Source organism: Mycetomoellerius zeteki, unplaced genomic scaffold (genome assembly GCF_001594055.1).
Source record: "Mycetomoellerius zeteki isolate Tzet28-1 unplaced genomic scaffold, Tzet1.0 scaffold174, whole genome shotgun sequence".
Classification (NCBI taxonomy): domain Eukaryota; kingdom Metazoa; phylum Arthropoda; class Insecta; order Hymenoptera; family Formicidae; genus Mycetomoellerius; species Mycetomoellerius zeteki.
In genome coordinates this window covers 1,741,416-1,759,592 of record NW_017256696.1, presented here as the reverse complement: position 1 = coordinate 1,759,592, position 18,177 = coordinate 1,741,416, and the positions used below count along the sequence as shown (strand labels likewise).

The window sequence follows — 18,177 nt, the reverse complement described above, 5'->3', positions numbered from 1 at the left end:
TCTACAATAGATGTTTTAAGACTTAAGCCGTAAGAATTTGACCAATTACAGTCGAATTCGAAGAGAATATTCGACTGTGATTCCCATTTCTTATAGTTTAAGGCTTAAAACTTTATTGTAGATCCTGGGTTATCCATAAAGCCCGTATCAGACTACCGACTCTGCAGACCGACCCGACTGTATGCATTGAAGATTGAGGTTGAAGATTGAAGATTGAAATTTGACCAATAAGGACAAAGAAATTTTAGCTCCTTTCATTTCGATTGGTCAAATTTGAATTTTTCAATCTTCAATCTCAATCTTCAATGCATAGTCTGATTCCGGCCTTACGGAATGTGTGTGCCATGACTTTATGCGTCGTCTACAATATACGAAGTAAGCTTGATTTAAGAAGTAACAGTAAGAAATTGATCAATCAGTCGATCGTGAAAAGAATAAACAACTGTGATTGATCAATTTCTTACTCTTACTTCTTAAACCAAGCTTACTACGTGTATTGTAGATGGGCCATTAACTTTGAACAGCGCCGAGTCGAAGTGCAGCGCGAAGGTAGAATCCGAGGTAGAATCCAATTTCCTTCCGCAGACAGGCAGCCGGCAGTTTTGTCGTCAACGCGGCAAAACCGTCGCTCGTGGCAACCGAGCGTGCCAATTGCCGTTATGACGTGACTTTCGCGCTCGTCATTTGCATTTTCCAATCACGTGGTATTTCGCTAGCCTGTACGTCATCCAGAGTTACCGTCGGATAAAGGCGAGCGCACAATAAGCGGAAGATCCGCCGCGATCGGATTTCCTCCGCAAAGGTAATTCGATATAAAAGTTTACTTGACGCCGGGAATGCCTGAACGTGTGAAATTACGCAAGCTTAAGTCGTGTACATCGTGTTTGGATTCGTGTATTACGATTCATTGTCAGAGCGTCTGACATTTGTAAGAAAACGTCAAGTGTTGAAGAAAAAATTCATTCGTGGTGTTACTCTCAGTACATCGATGATTTTTCGGTTCTCTATATTAAGTACACGCGATGGGTCGTTCGTATTTCGGGTTACTTTCGCTACTTTTACAAAAATTAAGATTCTTGCATATATCTCTAATATCTATAAAAATTGCACTAAAACTTTTCTTCTTTCTATCGCCGAATTTCAAACATATATCTATTTCATAATCTATTTAATAAATCGTTTATTGTATATTTATATTCACTTTAAGTACAAAGAATATACGTTAATTCGGCTATTAAAAAAACAGACCTAGAGGACACTACTTAATGAGATGAAAATTACAAAAGTGAGCAAATTCATTAAGTGTTGCGAATAAAATTATAAACATTCTAGTGAATTTCCTCATTTTGTAATTTTTATCTCGTTTCAAAATACTTACGTGGTCGATTTCCTAATGTTATAGCAGTTTAATATTTAGTATTCCAGTATTTCATAGAAAAGTAATGCGCAAACACGAATTATCCAATGGTGTGTTAGGGATTAAATTAATGAGTGAAGATGCGATCAGTCGTTTCCCGATAAGAATGAGAATTTCTTATTTGCACATGTGCATCTATTGCAATATATGCGGGCCTCGACCGTTAAAACGCGAGCGTGTAAAACGACCTTGCGGTTTGAAACAAAATACGTGAGACAAACAAGAAACGATCGCATACGCGAAACGACGTCCTTCCATTCGCAACAAGGAGAGGATCGTGGTATCCTTCATGTTTCCCTCGTCGCCGAACGACAACGTAATGTTCGCCGTCTCGTCCTGGGAGGCCGCTTTGAGGTACATCTTTGGTAGTCGCTCTTTTTCCGGAAACGAAGAAGGTTCGACGACCTCGGACTTTTTTTGTGGTATTTAGTGTCAGATTTAACGGCGAGGTAAGCTCAGTGATATCCGGATGAGTGAAACGAGATAAATTGAGAGTTCAAATTACGCAAAATATAAATCTTTCGACTTAAAAAATATAAAACTTACGGAAACGTTAAAGGAGTCGTGCTTCGTTTATGCTTTGGTCTTGACTCTAAAATCCTAAAATTCAGCCAATGGGGCTGCGAGTCTTAATTGGTCCTAACTGAAATCTGTATTTCATTGGCTGAATTTTAAGATTTTAGGCCGAAGCATAAACCAGGCATCAGTCGCGAAGCTCTGGTACACCAAAGGTAGCAAAGACACTCGAGTGTCTTTCTGGAAAGACACGTGAGGTTTATTTCCTGCGTCTAATTAATAATTAATGACCGAGTTCGTCGACACCTCGCGAAAGCTCGATGGCGAGTCATCCTAGCGATTTCACGCGTTTCGGAGTTGATTTCTGTGACGCACGTCTATATTTCTCAAAACGGATGGCAAAGATTTACGAGGATCGAGTATTCTTGGCAAAAAGGTCACGTGCGAGCAATTAGCATTTTATCACGATTGACGTGCGATCGACGTGTTTCCATACTTCGCGACCTGTTTAACATCGGCGCCTCGTCTACGGGGGGCGATCGATCTTCGCCCGAGAACTTACATGGAGACGTGAGATTATCGCGAATAGGTTGCGGTATTGCATGTGTCTCGTGACTCCCCCCCTCCCCCTGTAAAGAGAATATTTTTACGATATTTTTGCGGACTCGCTAATGGCCGTGGCGTCATCGGAAAGACGCCCGTTCCAGAAGCGACGTGAACGTTTTAATGCCGACCTAATTTCGCGAGATTGTCCGGTGTAGTAATAAATTGGCAGACGATTCGAGAATCAGGGGAAACGCGCCAAAATTCTCAACGCCCAATTATAGGTCTGTTTTCTGTGGCTGAACGAGTGTCACACTTTTGGAACTTGAAGTGAAGTATGTTTGATATTTGTCGAAAGCGAGAAAGAGAGTAGTAAAAGTTGTAGCGCAGTCATAAAAAATAGACCATATATTCCGTCATCGAGAATGCAGACCGAAGTGCATTTTCATAGCGATATGCTCCCCTCTGTGGAGAATATTCTTCTTTTCCATCTTCTCTGAAAATAATTTGACGAATTATTAGAATATTCAAGGCTAATCTACAATGTGCTCTTTGTGCTTTTATTTCTTGCTTTTTACTAGGATTCTGCTGTGTATTACGTTTATCTGGAATATTTATGTATTGTTTATATTAAATTTATACGAATATTTTCATGTAGACAACGTAAACATATAAATTATCATAAATTGGATAATACGACAAAGAAAGGTACGTTAATTTTATGATTGTTAATATATCTGACTTTAATATTTTGATAAATAAAAACATATAAACGAGATAGAAGTTTTATGCAATCCAGTACAACGACAAAGAACACAAACTTGGATAATCCAAAGATGGTTTACTACACTGAAATAAATGATGTTTTATCAAGAGTATCATTTTGATTGAAAATAATCTTGTTGATTTAATAACAGTATTGAAACAAATAACATTTTATTAAAACAAGAGCTCGTATTTGTGGCAAAATTGTTTTCAGTTAAAATAATGCTGTTGATGTAACGTTATTATTTTTTTCAATGTAGATAGCACGTAAAACATAGTTTACATACTTCGCACGTAAATGTAGATTATTATTTTACGCATAAATGCACAACTTTGTTTTTTACCTCTTGCTTTTTTCTCTCTTCGCGACCATTTCATCATGTTTTTTGTCATGTTTCTTATCTCTTCCAAAGTTCGTCAACTTTTATCTCGAGCGATAGAAAACGAAGAAACAGGATAAGAGAGCAAAGGACAAGAGGTAAAAAGCGATAAAGAGCAAGAAACAGAAAGCAAAGGGCATGTTGCAAATTATTTAATCTTTATGCATCAGTGAGGAAAACTGAAGATGCAAATAGATAAATTTCAGATTGAACGTAAATAAAAATAAACATAAAATAACAATAAGGGCTACGAGCCAAATTATCATGTATGTATTTGAATATTAAACAAACGTTTCGACCTTTTTATCAGGCCATCCTCAGTTTTTACACTGTTTAAAGTGGAAAGCAAAAATTAAGTTTCGGTAACAGTTACAATTTTAAATTCATAGTTACGCTGATATAAAAATATGTAGTTCGAAGATAGTCGTGATTCTTCATGTATATTGCCGCAAAAATTATAATTAATTCCTCTCTCTTGTGGTTTCATTCGTTAACTTTTACATATGCTATTGTGTCTAGTAGTCGCTATTTAATCCAGTGTTAATAAAATCGGAAAATATGAAGTCAGTCGATAGAGTATGAGAACACATACTTAAACGAGAAGGCGTAGCAAGAATATAAGTTCAATAATTAAAATAGCGAGTCAAAATAATTGAGAAGCAAAATGCGATCAGAGACCAAAAATTTAAAAGTTGTTCAGTCAGAAAATGGTGACGTTATTAGTAAATAAAAATGATCTGAGAATATTTTAGAAACTGACGTATCGCATGAGCCGATAGATAAAAACGAGATCGCTGTCACCAAAACTGTCCGAGAAACCGTAATTTCTTATCCGATCTAATCAAATGTTTATATTTTTCCTCATGTCATCCATTTCCATTTATCGTGACGCATATAGACCAGAGCGCAAACCTTTGCATAACGCATAATGCATAAGAAAATCAACCGATCAGAGACCTCCGTTTCATGGAAAGAAAGGACCGATTGATCAATTCTCTTATGCCTTATGTATTTGTGCTCCGATCTTGTATCCGTTTTTCGAGCGTCATCAAAAAGAAAGGGAAGAGAAAAATTTATAAGTAGATACTCGTTCAAACCCAAGATCACGTAAACGGGGAAATTTTTTTCTGTTGTTCTCTGAAGCAGGGTTGGTAAAAAAAAACATGTTTTAAACAGTTTAAAACATGCTAAATTGATGTTTTCAATGTTTTTTTTTATAGTACTGTTTAAAGCGTATTTGAAGCATTAAAAACATTTAAGAGAATCACAGTATGCTTTATTCTTAAAAAAAAAGACATTAGTCTTTATACCAACCCTGCCCTGAAGGGGGCAAATAGCTTTCAATTTGAGTGTAACGAGTCCAATATCTATGCTCGAAAACGCTCGCAATTTCGCTAGAAAAATATGAAAACGATATCGCCCTTATAAAAATTTAATATTAGTACTGGCCAATTAATTTCTCATTTTCTTTTAAGTATTAAAAATATTGCTAACAGTACTTTTAATACTGGAAATAAGCGATTGATCGGCCAATATTAGTATTAAATTTTTCTAAGGGCGGTATCGGGTGCTTCGTCGGTCAAGATGCTAATGTTACGTTTTTGAAATAACGTGGGGTGTGTTGGGGCGCACGTAGTGCGGAAGTAGGCGAGTGACCGATTTCGCTATTTAGGCGGGACCCGCGTGAGCGTCCCGCGCTATGCCGCGTCGCGCACGCGGCGTTTCGTCACGCGGCGCAGCAGCGGCGCGGCGGCACAGCGGAGTTGAGCAGAGTTGGATCGGAGCATAGTCGGGTAGTGGGGCGGCGTGCCGCGAGAGGGTGTCGCGCGAGAGCGAGAGACAGGTCAGGGCTGGGGCTCAGTCAGTGCGCTCGCGTGCGGTGTGTCAGTCGTGCTGCATTCGCCGATCCTCTTTTGCTGCCGCGCGCGCGCGCTGCACTCTCCTTCTTCTTTTTCTCTCTCCCTCTCCTCTCCCTCTCCCTCTCCCTCATCGTCGTACCGCGCCGCGCCGGAGGAAGTCGCGCGTTCTGCCGTACGCGGCCGAGTTCCCGGGCGCCGCTGGACTGGAGTCCGTCCGGCGGAGCGGAGCGGAGCGGAGCGCAACGAGCGCGCGTTCGCGGCGGATTACGTCGTCGGCTGGTGCACGGATAGTAACGCGACGGATGCGATGCTGACAGTACGCGCGCTTACATAATTATCCGTCGTCGATGCGCATTAGTCGGCGCGTAACGTAAAGCGACGCGAAAGAGAGAAGAAGAGGGAGAGAGAAAGAGAGCGTGCGTCCCTACGGCGGTGGTTGTCCGTTCGCTCGCGCTCCTCTTCGATTTTTACTCCGTTCTCCGTGATCACTCGGGTACGTATACGACTCACGTAAGAATCATACGTGACACGCACACATCGAAACCGACCCTTCCTTTCTTCTCCGCTTCTCGCTCTCCGCTTCCTTTATCCAGCACCGCTCTCTCGCGCTTCCTTCTCCCACCTCGCGGGACGCCTATGCACCTATCTCTCTCTTTCTCTCTTTCCGCTCCGTTCCCCTCCCTCTCCCTCCACACTCTGACAGCTTGGTCGATTCACGAATCCGCCGGGGCCCCAGATAGCTCGCGCTCTTTCCCGGGCCTCTTCAAAATAAGGCCAAAAGGTTACGTTCCTCGCGAACTTGGAAATTTCCGCTTCCCTTCCCTTCCTCCCCTTCTCCTCCACGCCCTTCGATCCCTCCCTCCCTCTCTACCTTGCTCGTCCTAGTTGTGTTTTTATTGTTTTCTCCGCTCGCTTTTGTTGACGACGGAAGGAGAACGTCGCGACATCGTCGTCGTCGTCGTTGAAACGATGACGACGATGATGACGATCACGATCGCTTCGTAAACATAAGCGAGTACGCGGAAATTTATTTTCTCCGTTTCGTCCGCGCGTGTTTCTCAGGCCTCGAGGCGTGAATGAACGAACGCGCGTGACTCCTGTCTCTCGTCGACGTACGAATTCCCGCCAGGCGCGGAGGAGGGGTGGGGAGGGGGAGGGGCACTCAATGAAATTCGATATCGCTAAAATCGTAGGGGTACTCGCGATGAACAAGGAGGTAAATCGCGTTACTTTCGAAACCGTCTCGATCGTTGTTCAGCCGAACTCGATCCTTTGCCGGTCGCGTTTGGTGGAGCTATCCTTTCTTACACGAGACATGTAAAAATCAGACTCAAATTAAATAGATGCGTTAAAGTTGCATTGACACGTAAATGATTCTGCAAACTGAGAGTTACAAGTGTAAGAAAAGAAAATCTAAAGTTTGCGATATTACTTAAGATATTTCTATAATTAATTTTTTGTTGTCCATGCAGAACATTTTTTTTTTTAATGATATTCGTTACTTATGCTTGCCCACTTTGATTTTCGCCTGCCATCTGATTCTGTTTTTGTCCTTACTTGCCTTTGTTTGTTTGTTTCTCACACACAGGTCTGGCATCAAAACATATATTGCACATTTATTTTCTATTTATTTTGAGACTGCTTAGAGAGAAAGCGAGAGAAAGCGAGAGAGAGAGAGAGAGAAAGATGAGAGCATTCGAGGGCGCAGACTGGCCTACGAGCGTAGCGGCGTTGTCGTACGGGGAAGACGTAGTAATGAATTTGTTTATATTTTTTGTATTTGCCGATGATCCTCCCGTCGATGGTCGTTTCGCTGGACGGTACCAGTTGGAGTATACAACAGCAACCGCAACACCAACTGTTGGTGGACTCGGTCGCACAGCAGCAACAGCAACAGATCGTCGCGTTGAATCAGATCGTCGCATCAAATCAGATTTCATCATCGGGAGGTGATCCGCAGCAACAGTGCCACAAAATGACTGACCAACGAGAGCAGCAGCAGCAGCAACAGCCGCAGTCCCAGTTTCAGCAGCAGCAGCAGCAACAACAGATTAAAGGCAATGAGGAACCGAGAACGAATCTAATTATTAATTACCTTCCGCAAAACATGAATGAGAAGGAGCTGTACAGTCTATTTGTCACGATTGGTCCGGTCGAATCTTGTCGAGTCATGAAGGATTATAAGGCAAGCTATGTACTTTCTATTTGAGATCTCGTACAAATAGTTTTTATATAAAACTTAATTTTACGTTTTATTTTTCAGACTGGTTACAGCTACGGCTTTGGTTTTGTCAACTACGCAAAAGCTGAGGATGCGGCGACGGCGATAAGCACATTAAATGGTCTTCAAGTGCAAAATAAACGTCTGAAGGTTTCGTTCGCTCGGCCTTCTGGAGAAGAAATTAAAGAAACAAATCTTTACGTTACGAATTTACCAAGGTAATTGTTTTTCTTGTTTGGGTTTTCGTCTTTCGATAGACGCAAGGATTATACAATTTATATACATTTACCTAGTCATATTTCTTGTTTATTTCACAATAGAATTTTTTTTTCATTTATAATTCCTTAATTTCAAGATCGAGAATTAAATACGGAAATATTATATTTAAAGACAATTTATTCTTACAGAAATATAACGGAAAGTCAAATTGATGAACTCTTCAGTAAATTCGGCAATATTGTGCAGAAGAATATTTTGAGGGATAAACTGACCGGTTTACCGAGAGGAGTAGCGTTTGTTAGGTAAGTAGATAATTATTTTTAATCGTATCTGATTTTCCCTCCTTTTAAATATTTATATATTGACTTGAAAAAGTTTACGTTTGTAAGTACCGTATTTACACACGCATGGAAAAGAGAGACTGTAACTTTAGTGATTTATAACAAATATGTCGATTTATGACACTTGCACATTTTCGTCGAGTATAAATAACACGCCGGTATTGAAGATTGGAACAAATTCAAAACAGCTGCTCGCGACAATCATACTATATCGTTACACAACGACGATCGTGCATATATTCGTATGCGCGTACTTATTTTGCGATAGTTTCCTGCCAAAGTATTTTTGTGTACAGCTCCTGGTTTTAGTTGCACAATTCTGATATGCTCCCTTTAGTTTGGCCCAGATAACTGCAAAACGTGAATAAAACTAGAGATAGCAGAATTGTGGGAAATAGGTTGTTGGAAATAGTTATTGCAATCTATGCCAACAGCTGGGAATCTTGCTAAATGCCTCTTGGTTATCCTATTTCGATTTTATTAAGCTTAAAAATAAATAACAGAAATTTGTGCTATGTAAAATATGTTTAAAATCGTAAGAATTTCTCACTTCAACTTACACACTTCAAATTATCACCTTTCTCTGATAATGAGATATTTAATACATTCGCGATTGTTTTATCTAAAACTTGATTGAACTCAAAATTGCTTTCTAATTTGTCCCGGTATAGATTCGATAAGAGGGAGGAAGCCCAGGAGGCTATCGCACAACTTCACGGTACAATACCGGAGGGTGGATCAGAGCCCCTTAGCGTAAAAATCGCGGAGGAACACGGCAAACAAAAAGCGGCGTATTATGCGGGCTGGCAGGCGGGATACAATCAAAGCCGCGGTAAGTAATTTTATATCTTGCGAGACCGCTGCATTACTAGATTTTATCTCATAGCTTGGCAGTGGTAATCGATAAATTAAGCGAATTTCTTATGCGCGATTGTTCTCGTTGGAATTCAGAGCTCTCTCGAACAAATAAAAACAGAATTAGCACTGCCTGGTGAAGCTTGCATTTTTTGGCTTCAAACACTTCTATGCTAAAATATATATATATATATTGCTGAAATATATGGTTAATATATATGTATATATATCATATATATATAATTTGCATCTCTATTACGGTTGTTGTAATATGCCTAGTCTATATAGGAGAGCACTAGTTGAAACTCGATGTTTATTACAATTATTTCGTTTGATCGAAAGATTATTATATATATATATCATTCTATTTGCCTGATATATGTCAAACACATTTTTTTTGATCGAGCGTATATTCGTTTTTCTCGTATCTCGATATATTTCTCAGATTTGCTATTGTAGATCATTTTTATATGGCGCAATGTGCTTCTACACACGTTACTATCACCGTGTTTTAGAGATGCCTTGCATCACACATTCAACATTTTTTTCTTTGTCTCGGATAAAGATCTTGAATTTTACCGCGTGCACATCAGCGTAGACAAATACGGTTACACGAATACGGTTGACTCTGTAGCATAGATTGCTATTTATAGATACACATTGTATTTTTTTTTCTTTTTTTTCCCTTTTGTCATACTGTTTGTCTAACGTTGAAATGTTTTGTCAGATAAGATGGCTGCATCTAAATCAGACCACCACGACTTAACGCATTAAGCACCTTTTGTGTACATAGAGAACCGAAAGGGTGTTTATATTCTGACACGTTATACACACGACTACACGTTAAAAACGCGGAGAGATCTCTTCGCATCGAACGACTGGAGACACGGTTTCCCGCGTTTCTTTACTTCTTTATACGTCTTCGTTTCGTCTTTTATTTCTGCTTTTTCAAAGCGCATGATTCGAGATACAAGAGAAAAAAAAGACTCCGTCTCGCTCGGACGGTTCCCGAGCAAAAATGAGAAAAAAAAAAGAGAAAAAACAAAGCCGCTAAAGGGCTTTTCTGTATATACGACTGAGCGGGCAAGAATGCAGTGTTTGTGATAGAAGAGTCTTGTGTGTGATCTGATGACAAGAAGTACGCGTGGTACAATTATGTACACGAGTCACGGCTAGTCAGTGACACGCGCGGCATTTGCGATATATAAACACCTTACACACCGGGAGACACTATTGCCGCACAGGGGAAAAAAAAGGAAAAAGAGATAAAATGCCGTTGATAGAAACTTTCAGTTTGGATGCTGGCTAGTTGGATCGATTATTTACGATTCGCTATCTTCTGTTATTTTTTTCTAGCTCTGCTGCTATTGTTCGTTTTTTGCTTGATACTTTGTTGTTAAAAGTACTACCGTTGCCCATGTACAATATTATATCGAGCACACAGTAGCTTCGCATTCGCCGATATTAAATATGTTCCATATGGCTGATGCTGTTTGTGCTTTAGCGCGACTAAGGCGTTGTTTAAGTTTCTTGTACGATACAATTTTGTTATATATACATATCTATATTATTTCCGAAATATATATTTTGTTTTCACAAACATGTGTATGTTCTGTCTTCCACTGGTAATTCTATTCCAGTCCTGTTTAATTTTAAGCGAATCCAAAGCAAGTTAGGCGATTTGTAAATTATGTATTGTCAAGCGTTCGATTGTTATATTTTGGCTGTTTGAAGGAAAATAGAATTATTTAATACTTCTTTCTTAAAAGAAACGAATATTTTAAGTTGAAGATTAATTTTCCAATTAGTTCTTCGTTCAGATATTAATAATTCGTTAAAAAAAAAAAAAAAAAGAGGATATGAAAGCTCGCTCGCGAAAATACAATTTGTATCTAGCGATTTGGCTGTGATTGATTGCGATTTTATGCTTTAGTAAACAATCCAAGTGCATGATGCTGTGTCCTTATCGAGCCGTTGTAACGCGCAAAAATGGAATTTATATGAAAGACCTAATCAATGACGTTTTCATTTCTATGCATGCCTCTTGACTCATGAAGGAGAGCGTCTGTACTCGACGAGGAATAAATATCAGCGCTATGCTCATTATCTATACTGAAAGGCGACAAGTGTTGTTGTTATTGTTGTCGCCGCCTTGCCGTTGAACGTTCCGAATGTCATGTACACGCACACGCGACCGTCCTTGCAGTTGTAATCAAACGAAGGCTTCGCGATTCTAATTCACAGAATTGGGATTATAGACGTAAACCTATTCGCAATGTGTTCCATCGATGTGATTTGTAATGTGCGAGGAACGTTCTCTGCTCGGCGGTATCCAAACGGTCTTAGATAGCAAATTGTTTGTTAATTGTGTGAATTGCGCTCGCCGAATCGTTTGTTATAAATTGCGTTAATTCTACGTTATGTAGTATCTCGTTTTATGCAATTAGGACGTAATTTCCAAATTAAGTCGATTTTAGCGTTTAAGTTGGCGTTGGCAAAAATATCGAAGAACATCGAGTGTATTCCAACAGAAGTGTGATGTGTAAATTTACAAGACAAACGCAGACGAAGAGTAAACTATAGTAGGACTATTTCTTAGTCTCGTTTTGGAAAGACTCGATTGATTTTTTTATTAGTAGATTGAAAATATTATATTTACTTTAGAGAAACTTTAGTTTATAAAGTTTTATAAATTATTTTCAAATTAAATCTAGGTCAACGATCTTGGCGTTTGTATTCGTAAGGCAAGAAATTTGAAGAGAGATGTGACTCTATTGAATAGAAAATCGTAATTTGTTGATATAACTTGAGCTGCAATTGTATCGAGGGTCATTATACACCAAATACCGCAATATGATTTTTGCTCAAAATAAATGACAATTATTCAACGAGTTTAAGGCTGGGTTGTTCCATTTTTCGGTAAACTTCAACTCACTGTTACTCTCTCACCTTCTTATGCTCTTACTCTTTTGTTTATCCAATAGTAAATTACCACATAGTTTATCCGAAGATGAAACAGCCGGCCCTAAGAGTTGCAACGTATATTAATCTGTTTCATAATTTTAAATCTCTGCGACTTTTATTATTCCAAACACCACGGTAGAATTGTTATCGTGCACTGCGAAGGTCGATTAATTAATACGTAATTTGAATAGATTTTGACAGCGTGTTTTTTTAAATATCCTTTTTGGATTAGATACAGCGATCCTTCATAAAATATTACACGTAATACGTACAAGAATAGTCAGTCTGACGAGATTGATCTTAACGATCTAGAAAATAACGAAATCCAAGAATAAAATTCTCAATTGTCTGCTATCTAGATAGTATTAATTCTCAACATACGAAAGAATAATGTGCGGCAGACTTTGTAGTTATAGCCACTACAGTGTAAAGTCTAGTAAAATTTGCAGATCAAATGAATAATTAATAAACATCGTTTCTTCTAGTAGGGATCAATATCTTTCTAAAGTTTAGTCAAGAAACAAATATCACACGTATGCTTCCTCAAACTGAGGATGCGTCCGACTATGTTCTCGGTGGCAGTCTCGAATGGAAAGAGCGAAATGAAATGTACATCTAAGGCAATACAACAGTTGATTTAGCTTTGACACATCTTGATCTCAAATTTTGAAAATGGTTTTAAACACAGAGGAAAGATGTAGGAACAGGTTAAAATAAAAAAATTAATTTAGTATATTTCCGAAAAAATTCGTTCTCAAAGCTTTTCGGTTATGTTTTTATCTTGATAAAATTAATTTGGAAATCGAAACGAAATTCTGATCTATATATATAAGATTAGAGAGATGAAGTTTTTGTTATAGAATCGGAGAAGACAAACGTTGTGAAAAGATATTAAAATCAATATTGAAGAGTTTCAAGTAGTTAAATCGACTTTTATAACATTTGGAGCGCATGTAATATCAGTGCTTTAATGTATCAGTTATCGGATGCAAACGAATACCAATTTACGAAGCACACGACCTTCCATCTGGTCGTATCGGCCTGCGATGCGTTGCGAAGAGTCATGCTACCGAATACATTTGGCGGTACCAATAATTAGCTAATTAATAATACACAATATTGAGAGATAGACGAGTTATCGCTCGATTTTTGTAGGATAGAACCCTGCATCGTCTCGCGGTCTCTTTAACGATTCTCGCTGTTAGACTCTTTCGTCTCTCTTGAATCTTAAACGACGCTTTAAACGATCGACCCGGCAATGAGAGAGCCGGAGAGAGGTGGATCCTAAGAGCTAGAAGTAACATGTATGTCCTTCGATCCTGACAATCGTCCATCCTCCGTGGATTTATCGCAATCTTATCAGTTGCGTGCGACAGAAGGAAATGGAATGCGATTACATTCGAGACATAACAACAATACGGGTAATTTCTCTCAGTTGGAAATTCTGTAATTGCGCGAGATTTCTTAATAATACGACCATTTATCGCCGCAGAACTATATAAAATAAGATGTCTTTACTATAATAAGAATATCGAGATATATATATATATATAGTCTTGGATCGTTATACACTTATAAAATATGTTATTATTTCAATGTCGTACATTAAATAGTTTAAGCTGTTTGGCTAATAGCTGCAAAAATAGTTAGAAAATAACTGCCTGATGTCGATCTGATTTTGTCGAAGATGCCATCCACAATCGGATTCGTATAATTTTCAATGCTTTATGTTGCGAGTAATAAATTATTTGTTCCGCGTGTCTGATCACACTCCATTTTCTTCTATCTTGTCGTAGATCGCGTTTGCGAGAGATTCGTTTCCATCCCTAACTGACGTTTATTTGACATATATAATTAATTATAAAATTAATTATATAATAATCGCGGAATAATCTTTTCTCGGAGGATTTCAAGAAGACTATTAAGACCGTATAAGAACGTTTCTCGAATCTCGATTGATTGAGTTATACCCGATGAACATGCTAATTAGGAAGTCAATAGAGAAGAATGTATAAACTTGAAGGTCGCCGATGACGTTATCAGTTAGGGGTTGAAACCTCAATCACGTAACGCGATTGAGGACACGATCCACCTTGCTCAACGTAAGATACTTAGACGCTGCTTCGCGTAAGGGCGAGCGATGTCGGAACTTTTAGGAATTTTATATTGCGAATGCGCCGGCATTTGACCCGCTTCGGTTACTGACCGATCGATCGTCGGAGAGCTGCGAGCTTCGATGGACTACATTTTTAAACGCCAATCCGCGTTCGCGGATAGTTTATACGCCGAGTGTCGTGCAGAAAGAAGAAAAAACGTGCATCAACTTCATTGTTTTGACACTTTATTTTCTCTTTGATACCTTTTTTTACGTAGTTTGACTTTTGTCGAAACTTCGTGTAAAACATGTGCGTGTTGGTGCGCTTTCTTTCTCTTTCTCTCTATTTAAATATTTGAAACATTTGATTATTAATATTTATTATTAAAAATCTCCACGTGATTTGAATGATCTTCGATGATCGATTGGTTGATGAACCGATACGCAATATGTTGCACAGCACGATTGCTGCTAGAGGATAAGAAGATCGATTAAACGTTGAAAACTTCATCTCAATAAGGTAGATAGATTAATATAATGCATCTTTCCATGCGCCATGAGAAACTTCCATCGTTTAGGGATAATCCAATTGGCGAAAGTATTGTGATATTATTTAATTCGAATAAAAAAATCTATCGACGAATGTAAAAATTATAAACGCCGACGTATAGATAATTATTTAATATAAACGTGAAAGGTTAACAACTAAATAATTTCTAATTTACGCAAGCATCAATAAAATTTAGGTCTATTATTATGTTAGAATCGATTCTTTCTTTCATTTTTTTTTTAATTTGCGACTGGATGTCCGAAATGCGAGCTCGACTTGGCGTCTAATCGAAAGATGCAATTGTAATTAGGTTAAATTTTAACTGTTAAGTAGTAAATTGTAAGGTCTAACGGATCGAAGAATGTGCGAAATGGTTAACCCCGAAGTCCAGTAGTGCTAACGATGGCTGTGATAAGGATAAGGAAATACTAACGAGAATTGCAAAAAGAAAAAAAATATACTGACGAAACAAATGGATTAGTAGCGAAGCTTCTTTTCCTCTCTTTCGATCTAATTTTTAATGCCGATAAATTAATTTCGATATAGTATTAGCCGTGTACACCGATAGATATAATTATGTCCGAAAAGTAACAGCAAAATGATACATCGAAAAAACAGCTTTTTCATAGCTTCTTCGTACTTTAATTGCGCAATATTGATTATGGCTAAGTAAATAATGGCTTAGTAAACAATACGCAGGGTGTTCACAAAATTGTCGCATTTGTCTTGGTTAAAAAATAATGAATTTGTAAAGAACTGTGAATGTTTCCTCATAGATTTCAACATAAGATATCGCTAAAGATATCGATAAAGTTACTTACCCCCTTATATATTAATAACCTTAATTCATAAATTTTTACTTTTTATTACCAAATATAATACTACAATTAATTTTTAGTGAATTGCATATTTTTTAATATTGCAAATTGTCTCTGACCGGAGAAAAACGCGACAGTTTGGGAACACTCAAAAATTTTAGAGAGGAAAAAAATTCGGCTTCTTCGACCTCGTTTGAGAACACTCGCGACATTCTCGATAATATATTCATCATATTTTTCTCTTGTTCGTTATGACATAAAAATACATATATAGTCTACGCAAACTCTGAATTAGCGAAAGTTATGGTCGTTAGGCGAGTCTAGTGTCTCGTTATAACATCAGTGTTTACAATAATGCGATACACGTACACACAGCGATTAAGTATATACATACATAAATACATAGAAACACGCAACTATGACACAATATAGTTACAAATCAATGTTCGTATCTCGTTGTACGGATATTTGTATTTAAACGTATTGAACATTAAATGTGAATTATTGTATCAACCGCCGCTTTTTGTGCTGATGATGTATAATCGATAGATCCCTCGCGCGATGTTGAATCGAATTTAAGCGCATCCAAACGCTCTCTCGACGAATCCAATTTTGCGAAAGAGTGAAAAAATAAACTATATCACACACGCACACACACAGAAATAATGGCTCTCTGTGATACTTTTGTACAAATTCGTTTCCCGCGGGGATTAACGCTAATTAAAATTAAGTGTTGAAAATCAGAGATCGCAGGCATTGTGCGCCTCGCGAATGTCTTTTTTCGCTTATCTCCGATCTCGGTGGAGTTTTTTTTATGCTCTCGACAATCGGAGTTGAAATATGACGAAGCTTCCTTCGCGAAAAAGAAAATCATCAGGACAAAAAGTAAAAGTAACACTCTGGAGGACTGACGTTTCAAAAGTGAAAATAGGAAAAGAAACACGTCGTTAATGATCCTCCGGAGACCTTCTAATCGATATCTTACATCTTTCCTATTCTCGTTGCCGCAATCGCAAGTTTCCTCACCGCGGTCGCTCATTAAATTTGATTAAAATATTAGAAACCGTCATATATCCAGTCTAAGTCATTCACACTACCCTCTTTTTTTTTTTCAAAAAAATACGCTCCTCCTTCGCCTCTCTAACATCTTCCAAAAAAGTGAGAGTGGTCCGAGAGTCAAATATATTGTAGAAACATAAGTGTCAGAAACGCATAGCTCGGAAAAATGTGCTATTTCTTTTAATAATATAAAAACCGTTCTATGGAAAAATTTATCCTAACAAATATATTAAGATATATATAATTTATGTGTAAGCAAATTTAATTAAAAAATAATGGAATATCTTTATTCCATTTAAAATGGCATTGCGTTAAAAACAGATACGGAGGAGGAACGTCGGTATCGAGACTCGCGTTTCGAGAACAGCTTTAACTATCCGCTTTCATCTTAGGCATCCTCAATTTTCCAGGAGGGAGCGGACTCGGAACCGGCAGTGGCGGCAGCGGACGGGCTCGGGGCATCGGGGGTCCACCTGGAATGGGCATGGGTATTGGCAGCGGTGGTCCGGGAATGTTGAGCCGAGCAAGTGGTTTTGGGCCGCGTGGTGGTGGGCCTCATAGCGGCAGCTTCCTGGGCGGAGGCAGCGGCAGCGGCGGCAGTGGTGGCGGTGGTCCGGGTGCCATGCGGATGGAGAAGATACACCCGCATCGATTTAATCCGATCGGAATGGGAGGCGGCGGTAGCGGCGGTTACGTGCAATCGCACTTCTGGTGACCATCGCGATGTGACAACGACGACGACGACAATGACGATAACGATGACGATGACGATGACAATGACGACCGCAACAACCGAGATACGCTTACATTCGATGCAACAATGATCGCTGGCTGAAATCCTCTCTTCTCGTTCGAAATAAAGTTCGCGAGTTTAATCGCTCGTAGCATAGCCGAGAGTTGGAGGTAGGTCAGATAGAACCAGGTTAGACCGGTTTCCTATTTACAAGATGATACTGCACGAGAAGATAGTTCGGTGTGTTAATACCAGTGTCTATAAGAGTTTTATTAATGGAGAAAAGTTAGAAATATTATGTTTTAAAAAACTGTTTTATCGTTTGTTAATGCATGTTATTCGAGAATGTTGTTTAGCATTTTAAAATATGCTGTGCATATTTTATTATTAATAATATTTTTATCGATATTGATGTTAAGAACGAGCTACCTTTTCGTGGACCGTTTTGTACTTTCGCGATGACCGCGAAAAAACTGAATAGCTTTATAAGGGACTCGAGATGCCATGCATCATTAATCTATTCAATTGTATTAACTACACGCGTTGGATCTGTTCGAAAATAATTCCGATCGAAATTGACTTTCCATTTGATTACAAGATACAGTTCGGAAATTTTTACCATTTCGGATATTAGCCATAACAGGATAATTGAGAAAAAATTGAACTGTGATCAGAATCGTTTTCGAATAAATTCCTGTTATCTCTGACAGGTATCCTGCTATTCGATTTTAACTGTCTACCTGGTTTTATTCCAATTCTTTTTATCCAGTGCACGATCGTGAAGTTCACGAGGAGATTTATATTGTTATCTAACGCTACAAATTATAACAGCTTCGTTTTTC

General features: G+C 38.5%; 1 protein-coding gene across 1 annotated transcript; it reads left to right on the top strand.

The window, feature by feature from the left end:
* The first annotated feature begins 1,669 nt into the window (after positions 1-1,669).
* Positions 1,670-18,177, top strand: LOC108721572 (protein elav). The gene is given in 7 exon segments (XM_018446190.1): positions 1,670-1,771; positions 7,308-7,665; positions 7,744-7,919; positions 8,109-8,222; positions 8,933-9,093; positions 17,013-17,242; positions 17,244-18,177. Coding segments are annotated over 7 exon segments (1,287 nt in total). The 5' UTR covers positions 1,670-1,706; the 3' UTR covers positions 17,427-18,177.